Genomic DNA, 13337 nt, shown 5'->3' with positions numbered 1-13337 from the left:
TTTCTATGGAAATGTTATTGCTCTGCCTGGAATGTTCCACAGTATGACTTTAAACAGCTCTACATAAGGCAGTGCAATTAAATGAATTTTGATCGCAATTTCGATTTGTGTGTCAAACAATCTCCAAACTCTTATACTAATCGAGTTGAAACGATTTATAAAGCTTAACAAAGTTTATTTTGGGACATTTTCTAATATTAATAAGTATATTTATTTATTTGTTTTTTAAATATAGAGATACATTTATGTTTTTCTATGCCTTTTTTCATGTTCAAAGTGTCTTTTATTCATTTTATGTTTTATACATCGATAAAGGTTCATATTTGTACCCTATATTTCATTCAGTTTGAAAGTTTTGCGTGAATTATCAATAACAAAGTGTTTTTTTAAAGAGAGAATAAATGCATCATGTACATAAAAAATAATTGTTTGCATAATCGTGATTTCAATATTGACCAAAATAATCGTGATAATGATTTTTCCCATAATCGAGCAGCCGTATCTCTACTTTACATTTGTTCAAATCACTCAAAATGGCTCAAAAATATCTAGAAAAACAACCATTCTGACTGTGAGCGGGGTCGCTTCTCCACAGATCTGACCTGTAACTTGATCTGGTTTGGTCTCCATGAACATTAAAACGTTAAATACCTTAATGTGAAAAGCAGTTAACAGACCCCCCCACCAGAAAAGTTACACCTTTTTTTTTACCTTTTTATTTATTTGTATTTTTTCTCATTTTTATTTTACTAGTTTTATTTTCTTAACGGGGACTAGTGGAGTTAAAGCTGCACTATGCAACTTTTCCGGTGGAGAAGTCCGCTACCTGCTTGTCTCCATGGATACATTGCGTTGCCTGGAATATTCCATGGCATGACTTTAAGCATTTCATTACGGGTGCTTCTGTTGCTCAAAAATGCAATAATTCCTTCTGCGAATAGGGGCGACTCTCCACAGATCTGACTTGTAATGTAGCGTGGAGCTGTAACCTGCTTGCCTCCCTCGTAATAGACGGATTTAATCTGATATTGCGGAACATTCTAGACAGAGCAATAACATTTCCACGGAGACATAAGGTTGCAGACCTTTACTAGAAATGTTACGCAGTGAACCTTTTTTAAATGGAGCTTTATTTTGTATTCCCATTGTATCGTGCAGCACTTTGGGAACTATTTTGTTTGTGAAATCTGCTAAAAATGTTACAAATAAAGTGGATTTGATTTGATTGAAGAAAAAACGACTTACAAACAGAGCTGATTAATAATAACAATTTCAGAACAAGGCTCTTGATACTTCGCAGCGACATTAAAGACAAACTCGGCCTGATTCGCTTTTAGCTCGTCTGAAAACTACAAAATGGATTTAAACGACTCATTTCCAGGAGCCTGTGATCATTTTTAGCGTTCGTGGTCCCATTGAGGCGTTTGATTTTCAACACAAAAAAAAAAAAGGTGAGAGTGACTGTTGGCGAACGCTAGATTGTGACTGAATTGTTATTTGAGAGGGACTTGTTTAACAGCACAAAAAAAACGCTTCTCCTGTTTCATTTCCAGCCAAGTCAGTTCTTTATTGTCAGATTGTGTTACAGCAAAGGCTCAGGTTAAAGTCCAACTTGTGTAAAAAGCTTCTGACCGAGCAGTGCCTCCGGTTAGCTTCCAGGGAGAGTTCCTGACGTCGGCCGCAAAGTAATATTAGACGTATTTTGTTATTGGCTCGTTTTAACTGTGGATTGGATGGTTAACGGCACTTATAATTTTCATTTTGCCTAAAACCGATGGAGATTTTACGACCGAGACAAAATTGCCACAAGAGAACAATTAGTGAAAAGTGTTTACATTTAGATTGGGGAAAAAAGGGTTACGTGTTGGTGTGTCACGTCCAATCCAATCCACTTTATTTATATTCCACTTTTTTTTTATAAACAAGACAGTTTCCAAAGTGCTGCACACACAAATTAATACGATAAAAGACAGTAAATCGTAAATAAAAAGTGCTAAAATGCATAAAGCTGAAAGATGATTTAAAAAAATGAATCAAATCAAATTTAAAAATGAAATTAAAGAGACCGAGAGTTAAAGTTACATCTCTTACAGAAACAAAACTGTGAAATGAAATGAATAACAAAATTGTGTGGCCAAAATTGGAACGTATATCACAGAAATGATGTTATTGACCGATATGGGCTTTGTTGTGGCCGATATGATACCGATAAAACGGGAGTTGGAGCTGCCAATAGCTATAATATAATTGCCGATATATTTAGTGATGTAAAAATTCATTGTAAATCTTGAATTGTTTCAAAAACTTAGGTTTAGCTCAAGTGGATTTTAAAATTTGGTTTATTTAGGACCAAACCAGACCAAGTTACAGGTCAGATCTGTGGAGAGGCGACCCGCTCACTGTCAGAATGTCTGTTTTTTGGGGGGTAAAACTATGAACAGCTCTACTTTACATTTATAAAACTTTAATGTGATACTGTGGAACATTCTTAGCAGAGCAATGACATATCTGTTTTTAAATCACTCCTAAAAACTCACCTTTTTTTACTTTCTTTTAACAGTGACATGCACATTTCTTGTTGTTGAGTATCTTATCGTTTTTTTTATGTTTTTAGTAGTTAAATTGTGTTTGTGTACAGCACTTTGGCCAGCTGTAAAGTTTTTAAAGTGCTTTAATAAATAAAGTTGGTATATAGAGGCTTTGCACTGTCACGTGACCCCTATAGCAACGGTAACTACGCCGCCATGACACTGGGCACACTATGTCATTGACTTCAGCAGCATCGGAGAAACATGGGCAGATTTTGTTGTGTATTTGGTTGTTCTAGACGCTCTGAAAGGGATAAAATGATTCATTTCTTCACCGTTCCTCTGGAAATTACTCATCAAAAGCTCAAACAAGGGAATTATCGAAATAAAAACGCAGATTATGTCTAGAGAACATAAACCGCGAAGAGTTTTCCTGTGGTACCATCAAGACACACTCACGTCACTTTCATCAAGGTATTTGCTATTTAAATTGTTTCATAGTTTATTTAATGAAAGAAGCACATTTACTGAACTAAAATGTCATTAATTTATCCAGGAAAACCCGCACTAGTTTACGATTCAACGAACCCACACTGGGCTCCTGTGATCAACATGGCGCACGAGTCGAAGAGTCTGTGAGCCGAACCTCGAAAGAATCGACCATGAAAAGATCCTTGTGAACGTTAGAAAGATCCGCTCACAAAAAGAGATTAATTCTAGAAGACATAGTTGTGGATAAGCAAGACAATAAAGAAAACATGGGTCCTACGACGAGTGACATGTTTATATGTGCTGGAAGATACAGTTTCTACTGCCACTCACACTGCAAATGTTTTCTTTTTACATTTTACTTAAATAAATGTGCTTCTTTCATTAAATAAACTATGAAACCATTTAAAGAGCAAATACCTTGATGAAAGTGACGTTAGGGTGTCTTGATGGTACCACAGGAAATCTGTTCGTGGTTTATGTTCTCTAGCCATAAACCATTTTCCCGATAATTCCCTTGTTTGAGCTCCTGATGAGTAATTTCCAGAGGAACAGTGAAGAAACGAATCATTTTATCCCTTTCAGAGCGTCTAGAACAACCAAATACACAACAAAACCTGCCCATGTTTCTCCGATGCTGCTGAAGTCAATGACATATCGTGCCCGGTGTCATGGCGGCGTAGGTACCGTTGCTATAGGGTCACGTGACGGTGCAAAGCCTCTATACATAGAAACAAGAAGAGGTACACAGGAAAACCAGAAAAGTTAAAAAATGGACCTTTAATTTTGGTACATAATAGTGCAATAATTATACTGTATAGTGAAAAAGAAAACAAAAAGAAAACACACATCTTTAATATTTCAACAGAAAGTCAAATGTGGTTCGTAATGACTTGATTCAGCCCTAATTTGTTTTATTTTCTCAGCTGTTTTAGCCTTTATCAGTTCAGCATTTGACTAATATTACAGGAATGAAACAAAAATGACTCTTGTGTATTGAAGAGAAGTTTTGCGTTATTAGTCACCTCTGATTGTTTTTGTTCCTGTTGTAACTTAAATCATATTCATGTTTCTCTTTCTGTCCGCAGCTCCTCCACCGAGATTCAACAGACGAGTGTCAGGTGAGTGCTGCTTTCACCTGAGTCACTTTGACGTCACTAAAACCCCGCTTCACTGAGCCAACAAAAAGATCTGCTTTTAGACCTGGTTCAGTTCTGGTTCAGGTTTTTCCCTGGTTTGCACGTAGGCATTTTTGAGTTGGACTAGTCCTGGTTCATAACTGGTTTAGACTTGGTTTTGACCTGGATTAGTTTTGGTTTTGTGGTAAATTTTCCATTTATACCCAGGAGAATGTATTAGAACAGGGCTAGACCTTATTTAGATCTGATTTAGAATTGGGCTAGACCTGGTTTAGACCTGGGCTAGACCTGGTTTAATCTTGGCTTTGTCTTGGTTTAGTTTAGGTTTATTGCTGGGCTAGACCTGGGCTGGACCTGGGCTGGACCTGGGCTGGACCTGGGATGGACCTGGGATGGACCTGGGATGGACCTGGGATGGACCTGGTTTAATCTTGGCTTTGTCTTGGTTTAGTTTAGGTTTATTGCTGGTTTAGACTTGGGCTAGATCCTGGGCTAGATCCCGGGCTAGATCCCGGGCTAGATCCCGGGCTAGACCTGGTTTAATCTTGGGTTCATCTTGGTTTAGTCTTGGTTTATTGCTGGGCTGGATCTGGGCTGGACCTGTTCTAGTTTAGACTTTGTCTTGATTTATTGCTGGTTTAGACCTGGGCTGGAGCTGGGCTGGACCTGGGCTGGACCTGGGCTGGACCTGGTTTAATCTTGGGTTAATCTTGGTTTAGTCTTGGTTTATTGCTGGGCTGGACCTGGGTGGACTGGGCTGGACCTGGGATGGACTGGGAGGACCTGGAGACCTGGGAGGACCTGGTTTAATCTGGCTTTGTCTTGGTTTAGTTTAGGTTTATTGCTGGCTAGACTTGGGCTGGACCTGGGCTGGACCTGGACCTGGGATGTGGGATGGACCTGGAATCTGGCTTTGTCTTGGTTTAGTTTAGGTTTATTGCTGGTTTAGACTTGGGCTAGCTTCCTGGGCTGGGCTAGACCCTGGGGCTAGACCTGGTTTAATCTTGGGTTCATCTTGGTTTAGTCTTGGTTTATTGCTGGGCTGGATCTGGGGCTGGACCTGTTCTAGTTTAGACTTTGTCTTGGTTTATTGCTGGTTTAGACCTGGGCTGGACCTGGGCTGGACCTGGGCTGGACCTGGGCTGGACTGGACTAGACCTGGACTAGACCTGGACTAGACCTGGACTAGACCTGGACTAGATGTGGTTTAGACCTTTTTTTTGTTTTATATTTATCCAAATCACATAATGTTCCACCTGTTTTAGCTCTAATTTCGAACAGATTTAGACTTGGTTTTATCCAGATAAACTAATCCTTATCTCGATTTGACCTCATTTAGTTTCATTAGACCTGGTTTAGGACTTGTTCAGACCTGGTTTAGAATCCTGCTATCTGCCGTGACCACGTCCTGAGGCAGTAAAAACTAATATAACGCAGCAGTGACGTAGATGGACACGTTTTATAACCTGTAACGAACTGTGGCAAAGGTAATTCCACTCTGAGATTTACAAAACCACCTCCGTGTGTGTTACGACCGGGTTAGGGACTTTTGATTTTGAACTACATTTTTGACATAAAGATGAAGTTGTAGTTCTGCTTTGGGCTCTGTAAAAATGGAAGTTAAAGGTCTTAAATGACACAAAATAGACTCTTGTGGGGTTTAAGCCGTGTTAGAATATTGCGAATGAGACAAAACACAAATCCAGGTCTGTTTGTGATGAGGAAATAACATTATAACTAGGGATGGGCATGATTAGTCGATTAATCGATAATTGATCATTAAGAATTTCATCGATTACGTTCATTTTATTCGACAAACCGAATGTAGGTTGCTGTGCGTAGTGTGACCAAACAGGGTTAGTACGTGTGTCTCTCTGCACTCAGAAGGAGCGAGACACAAACAGTCGGTCAGTCTGCAGCGTACTGAAGTGCAAATGCGAATGATGTGCAACGATGACTTGTACAAGAAAGTCCACGCTTTCCGTTCGGGACAAGTGTGGAGTCCATGTGCACAGTGTATAAAGCAGCACATATGTTTCGGTGTCCAGTGGGAAAAAGTTTTACCAGGTGAGAGTCGCTCAATGTCGATGACGAGTCCCCACCTCCCTCCCCCCGTACGATGTCCTGGTTTTGACAAACGCAAATCTGGTCACACTAACCTGTATTCCACTGAGTCATGTCTTTTAATCCGACAGAAATTGAACCGCATCAGCGACACAAGAGCTGTAGTTTTATCTTCACTTAGTTTATGCAAATTAGCGATGCGGTTTTAAGTTTCGTTTCTGTGAGAGTTGCACAAAACTGAATTAAACACATTATAATGTCAAACGGGCTGATGTGGCTCTAGAGTCGTTACGGTTTATAATGTTGTAAAGTTGAATTTATTTATGCAGATTAGTCGTGCAGATAGTAATAATAATGATGATCATTTTAATATAAAAACGTTAATGATTAATTGATAATCGATCGTTAATTCTTCCGACGATCGATTAAGAAAATTTCACCGAATGCCCATCCCTAATTATAACATCAGAAAACTGTAATTCGGGCTCTTTAAAATCCACATACACGTGCACAGTTGTGATACATGAAACGTCCTTTGATTATGGATTCTGCAATATGGGTTTTGTGATGTACGGCACAACGCGATCACACGGTGTATCTCTTCTGTTCTCTCTGCTCTCTTTGCCCTCTCTCCCTTTTCTCGTCTCGCCTCTTTTCTCTCTCTCTCCTCTCTCCTTCTCAATCTGTCTCTCTCCTCCTTTTTCTCTCGTCTCCGCTCTCTCTCCTCTTCAATCTATTTCTCTCCCCCTTTCTCTCTTGCTCTTCTCCTCTTCATCTCCTCTTTCTCTGTCCTGTGCCACCCCCTCTCTCCTCCCCACTCGCTTCTTTCTCTCCACGATCACCTCTTCTTTCATCCCCTCGTCTTTCAACCCCTCTCCTTTCCTCGTTCCTCGTCCCGTTCTCTCTCCTCTTCATCTCCTCTCTTCTGCCACTCCTCTTTTCCTCTTCGATCTCTCTCCGTCCCCTCTCTGTCCTCTTTTCTCTCTCGCTCATCTCCCCTCTCTCCTTTTCTTTTCTCTCTTCATCTCCTCTGCTCTCCCTCTCCTCTTTCTGCCCTGTGCCACCCCGTCTCTTCTCGTCACTCACCTCTTTCTCTCCTCTATCTCCTCTTCTCATTCCTCATCCCTCTCTCTCCTCTTCAACTCCTCTGCTGTCCCTCTTCTCTCTCCTCTTCCTCCCCTCTCTACTCCTTTGTCTCTCATTCATCTCCCCTCTCCTCTTCAACTCCTCTTCTCTCCCTCTCCTCTTTTTCTGTCCTGTGCCACCCTCTTTCTCCTCACCACTCGCTTCTTTCTCTCCTCGATCACCTCTTCTTTCATCCCCTCGTCTTTCAACCCCTCTCCTTTCCTCGTTCCTCGTCCGTTCTCTCTCTCCCTTCCATCTCCCCTTCATCTCCTCTGCTCCCCCCTCTCTCTCCTCGTCCGCTCCTTCTCTCCTCTTCAATCCACGTCTCTCCCCTCTCTTTCTCCTTCTTTCTCTCTCGTTCATCTCCCCTCTCTTCTCTTCACGTCCTCTGCTCCTTCTCTCCTCTCTCTCTCTCTCTCTCCTCTTCCACTCCTTCTCTTCTTCAGTCTATCCCTTTCCTCTTTCTCCGTCCTGTGCCACCCTCTCTCTCTCCTCACCACTCGCCTTTTTCTCTCCTCTATTTCCAATCTTCCCCCTCTCCCCTCGTCTTTCGACTCGTCTCTTCTCATTCCTCATCCCTTTCTCTCTCCTTCATCTCCTTTGCTCTCCCTAACCCCTCTCTCCTTCTCAATCTGTCTCTCTCCTCCTTTCTCTCTCTCATCTCCTCTCTCCCCTCTTCAATCTGTTTCTCTCCCCTCTCCTCCTTTCTCTCTCGCTCTTCTCCTCTTCATCTCCTCTTCTCCCTCTCCTCTTTCTGTCCTGTGCCACCCTCTTTCTCCTCACCACTCGCCTCTTTCTCTCCTCGATCTCCTCGTCATTTCATCCCCTCTCCTTTCCTCATTCCTCATCCCTCTGCTCTCCCTCTCCTCTCCTCGCCCGCTCCTTCTCTCCTCTTCAATCTGCGTCTCTCCCCTCTCTCCTTCTTTCTCTCTCATTCATCCCTCTCCTCTTTCTGCCCTGTGCCACCCCCCTCTCTCCTCACCACTCATCTTTTTCTCCCATCTCCTCTTCCCTCTCGCCCCTTTCCTTTCACCTACTTCCCCTCTCCTCTTCTCATCCCTCATCCCTCTCTCTCCCCCTTCGTCTCCTCTTCTCCCTGTCCTCTTTCTGCCCCGTGCCACCCCCCTCTCTCCTCACCACTCATCTTTTTCTCCCGTTCCTCCCCTCTCCCCCTTTCCTTTCACCTCTTCCCTCTCCTCTTCTCATTCCTCATCCCTCTCTCTCCCCTTGTCTCCTCTTCTCCCTGTCCTCTTTCAGTCCGTGCCACCCCCTCTCCTCATCGCTCACCTCTTTCTCTCCTGTATCTCCTCCTCCCTCTCTCCCCTCGTCTTTCAACCCCTCTCCTTTCCTCGTGCCTCGTCCCGTTCTCTCTCCTCTTCGTCTCCTCTGCTCCCCCTCTCCTCTCCTCGTCTGCTCCTTCTCTCCTCTTCAATCGACGTCTCTCCTCTCTTTCTCCTTCTTTCCCTCTCCTCCCTCCCCCTTCCTCTCTTCTCTTCACTCCATCTCTCCCCTCTCTCTCTCCTCATTTCTCTCTCATTCATCTCCCCTTTCTTCTCTTCTCCTCTCATCTCCTCTTCCACTCCCTCTCTTCTTCAATCTATCTCTCTCCTCTCTCTGTCCTCTCTCTGTCTTCTCACCACTCGCCTTTTTCTCTCCTATCTCCTCTTCCCTCTCTCCCCCCTCTTTCACTTACCTTCCCCCTCCTCTCCTCTTCTCATTCCTCATCCCTCATCCCTCTCTCTCCCCCTCATCTCCTCTGCTTTGCTTCTTCTCCTCTTCAACTCCTCTGCTCTCCCTCTCCTCTCTCTCCTCTCTTCTGCCACTCCTCTTTTCCTCTTCAATCTATCTCTCTCCCCTGTCTCTCCTCTTTTCACTCTCGCTCATCTCCCCTCTCTCCTTTTCTTTCCTCCTCTTCATCTCCTCTGCTCTCCCTCTCCTCTTTCTGCCCTGTGCCACCCCGTCTCTTCTCATCACTCACCTCTTTCTCTCCTCTATCTCCTCTTCCCTCTTTCTCCTCTCCTCTTCTCATTCCTCATCCCTCTCTCCCTTTCCTCTTCGACTCCTGTGCTCTCCCTGACCCCTCTCTCCTCTGTCCTTCTCAATCTATCTGTCTCCCCTTTGTCTCTCATTCATCTCCCCTCTCCTCTTCAACTCCTCTTCTCTCCCTCTCCTCTTTTTCTGTCCTGTGCCACCTCTTTCTCCTCGATCACCTCTTCTTTCATCCCCTCGTCTTTCAACCCCTCTCCTTTCCTCGTTCCTCGTCCCGTTCTCTCTCTCCCCTTCATCTCCTCTTCATCTCCTCTGCTCCCCCTCTCCTCTCCTCGTCCGCTCCTTCTCTCCTCTTCAATCCACGTCTCTCCCCTCTCTTTCTCCTTCTTTCTCTCTCGTTCATCTCCCCTCTCTTCTCTTCACGTCCTCTGCTCCTTCTCTCCTCTCTCTCTCTCTCCTCTTCACTCCTACTCGTCCTGTTCTCTCTCTCCTCTATTTCCAATCTCCCCTCATCTTTCAACTCGTCTCTTCTCATTCCTCATCCCTTTCTCTCTCCTTCATCTCCTTTGCTCTCCCTAACCTCTCTCTCCTTCTCAATCTGTCTCTCGCCTCCTTTCTCTCTCTCGTCTCCTCTCTCCCCTCTTCAATCTGTTTCTCTCCCCTCTCCTCCTTTCTCTCTTGCTCTTCTCCTCTTCATCTCCTCTTCTCCCTCTCCTCTTTCTGTCCTGTGCCCACCCTCTTTCTCCTCACCACTCGCCTCTTTCTCTCCTCGATCTCCTCGTCTTTCATCCCCTCTCCTTTCCTCATTCCTCATCCCTCTGCTCTCCCTCTCCTCTCCTCGCCCGCTCCTTCTCTCCTCTTCAATCTGCGTCTCTCCCCTCTCTCTCCTTCTTTCTCTCTCATTCATCCCTCTCCTCTTTCTGCCCTGTGCCCCACCCCCTCTCTCCTCACCACTCGTCTTTTTCTCCCATCTCCTCTTCCCTCTCGCCCCTTTCCTTTCACCTACTTCCCCTCTCCTCTTCTCATTCCTCATCCCTCTCTCTCCCCCTTCGTCTCCTCTTCTCCCTGTCCTCTTTCTGTCCCGTGCCACCCCCTCTCTCCTCATCGCTCACCTCTTTCTCTCCTGTATCTCCTCCTCCCTCTCTCCCCTCGTCTTTCAACCCCTCTCCTTTCCTCGTTCCTCGTCCCGTTCTCTCTCCTCTTCGTCTCCTCTGCTCCCCCTCTCCTCTCCTCTTCAGTCGACGTCTCTCCTCTCTCTTTCTCCTTCTTTCCCTCTCCTCCCTCTCTTCTCTTCACTCCATCTCTCCCCTCTCTCTCTCCTCATTTTGCTCTCATTCATCTCCCCTTTCTTCTCTTCTCCTCTCATCTCCTCTTCCACTCCCTCTCTTCTTCAATCTATCTCTCTCCTCTTTCTCTGTCCTCTCTCTCTGTCTTCTCACCACTCGCCTTTTTCTCTCCTCTATCTCCTCTTCCCTCTCTCCCCTCTCCTTTCACTTACCTCCCCTCCTCTCCTCTTCTCATCCCTCATCCCTCTCTCTCCCCCTCATCTCCTCTGCTTTGCTTCTTCTCCTCTTCAACTCCTCTCCTCCCTCTCTCCTCTCTTCTGCCACTCCTCTTTTCCTCTTCAATCTATCTCTCTCCCCTGTCTCTCCTCTTTTCACTCTCGCTCATCTCCCCTCTCTCCTTTTCTTTTCTTCTCTTCATCTCCTCTGCTCTCCCTCTCCTCTTTCTGCCCTGTGCCACCCCGTCTCTTCTCATCACTCACCTCTTTCTCTCCTCTATCTCCTCTTCCCTCTTTCTCCTCTCCTCTTCTCATTCCTCATCCTTCTCTCTCTCTCCTTCAACTCCTCTCCTCTCCCCCTCTCCTTTTCAACCCGTGTCTCTCCCCTCTCTCCTCCTTTCTCTATCCCTCTCATCTTCCCTCTCTCCTCCTCTTCACCCTCTCCCCTCCTCTTTCACTTACCTTCCCTCTCCTTCTCCTCTTCTCATTCCTCATCCCTCTCTCTCCCCTTCATCTCCCCTCTCTCCTCGTCTTCTCCTCGTCTCCTCTGCTCTCCCTGTCCTCTTTCTGTCCCGTGCCACCCCCGTCCTCTCCTCACCACTCGCCTCTTTCTCTCCTCTATCTCCTCTTCCCTCTCTCCTCTATCTTTTCACGCCCTCTCCTCTTCAAATCCTCTCCTCTTCAATCTATCTCTTCTTCATCTCCTCTCCCTCCCTTTCTCTTTTACGCCACCCCTGCTTTTTCATCTCTCCTCTCCTCCCTCCTCCGTCCCCCTCTCTCCCTCTCTCTCGCGTGCCCACCCCTCTCGCTTGTATCTCTCCGCTGTGTTTCTCACGCTCTTGCTGGCTCTAGTGTAAACAGAGTTGATAGTCCCTCTCATTCGTCACATCGCTGTAATAAACTCTGCGAGACTGTGGGTGCGCCTCTGTCTGATCCTAATCTGTGGCACTGAAGCCTGTTATCAGCCGCACAGACTTACGCACATGTACAATTTATCACCGCGCTACAGTCTGGGCCCGTGAGCCGAGGAGCCGGAGAAGTCCAGATCTGTACACGGGGCCAAGGGCAGAGACTTACTGTAAACGTCCAAGTCATGTTAGAATCTTTGTACCTCGTCACAAACAGACCTGGAGTTGTGTTTTGTTTCATTCACACACGTTTGAGTCATCCGTTATTATTACTTTGTTTCTGTTCCGCCTTGTTTGGTAGTTTTGGTAGTTTTCCAGTTAAGAGCCCCCGCTTTGCCTTTAGTTCAGTAGCAATGGAGTTTAAAAACACAGTGGAGGACGTGAGGAAACAAGGCAAGTTTATTTGTACAGCACAATTCGTACACAAAGTAATTCAAAGTGCTTTACAGAATAAGAAATACATTAAAATCATAATAAAAACAAATCAAAACATAAATAATCATGAAGATTAAAATTTAAAAAGAGAGACGTAAATTGGAGAGAAGAGTGCGGAATGAAAACCTTTCAGTTATTTGCACAGACAAACAGAAATGTTTTGAGCCTGGATTTAAACAGCGTCACAGAAGAGTCTGTCTCACATGTTCAGACTGTTCCAGGTTTTAGCTGCATGAACCTGAAACTCTGACTCCCCTTGTTTAGTCGTGACTCTGGGCACCAGCAGGAGGCCGGTCCCTGAGCTCCTCAGAGTGTGAGATGGTTCATATGACACTAACATGTCACAGATGGACTTTGGTGCTCGGACATGGAGACACTTGTACAAGCAGAGCTGCTTTAAAGTCTCTGAGGCACAGGAGCCAGTGCAGAGACCTGAGACCAGGACTTATGTGCTCGTACTTCCTAGTTCGAGTCAGGACCCGAGCTGCAGCGTTCTGGATGTTCTGGATGTTCTGCAGCGTCTCACAGCTCGTTTGGAGAGACCAGTGAGCAGAACATTACACTATGACTTCAGTCTTGTCAGAGTTTAGCTGGAGAAAGTTGTTTTGCATCCACACACTGATCTGTTGGATGCAGTGACAAAGTGAGTCCACTGGTCCATAGTCTCCTGCTGCCAGAGAGACGTAGATCTGAGTGTCGTCTGCATAATTGTGGTAGGACACGTTATTGCTCCTTATTAACTGGCCTAATGGCAGCATGTAGAGATTGAACAACAGGGGGCCCAGGATTGACCCCTGAGGCACCCCACAGGTCAGGGCCATGTGATCTGAGACACAGTTTCCAATTTCAATAAAATACTTCCTACACAACAAATACTACAACATTATAACATAGATTGAAAATTGTAGAATATGGGTCCTTTAAAATATTGCTATTCAAGAAGTGATGTAGTGAGGCAACAAATCTGAAACGTCAAACTCTTATTTTGATACTAATGAATAAAATTAATACAGAGTCTGATGCAACAATCATAACAATCATGTAAAAAAAATTAGGCCACAGAATGTTTTCTAAATTCCCATGTGGTCTTATAATCTGTGTAATTCCTCAGTGGTCCATGTTCATATTCATTCTAGAAGTATTCAGGAAAGGTTCGTTT

The 13337-nt window shown here is 44.8% G+C and overlaps 1 protein-coding gene across 2 annotated transcripts in view; it reads left to right on the top strand.

The window, feature by feature from the left end:
• The window catches only part of prkar2aa (protein kinase, cAMP-dependent, regulatory, type II, alpha A), a 125911-nt gene that overhangs the window by 75492 nt on the left and 37082 nt on the right, over nucleotides 1-13337 (top strand). For both annotated transcript variants that reach the window (XM_020933948.2, XM_020933947.2), the window contains exon 3: nucleotides 4106-4138. In XM_020933948.2, coding sequence (XP_020789607.1) covers nucleotides 4106-4138 — 33 coding nt within the window. The remainder of the gene's footprint in view (nucleotides 1-4105; nucleotides 4139-13337) is intronic.

The sequence above is a fragment of the Boleophthalmus pectinirostris genome, unplaced genomic scaffold (assembly GCF_026225935.1).
Source record: "Boleophthalmus pectinirostris isolate CB_2022bp ecotype Guang Dong unplaced genomic scaffold, ASM2622593v1 HiC_scaffold_8, whole genome shotgun sequence".
Classification (NCBI taxonomy): Eukaryota; Metazoa; Chordata; class Actinopteri; order Gobiiformes; family Gobiidae; genus Boleophthalmus; species Boleophthalmus pectinirostris.
Note: the sequence above shows the minus strand (reverse complement) of the source record. Positions and strands in the feature narration are given on the sequence as shown.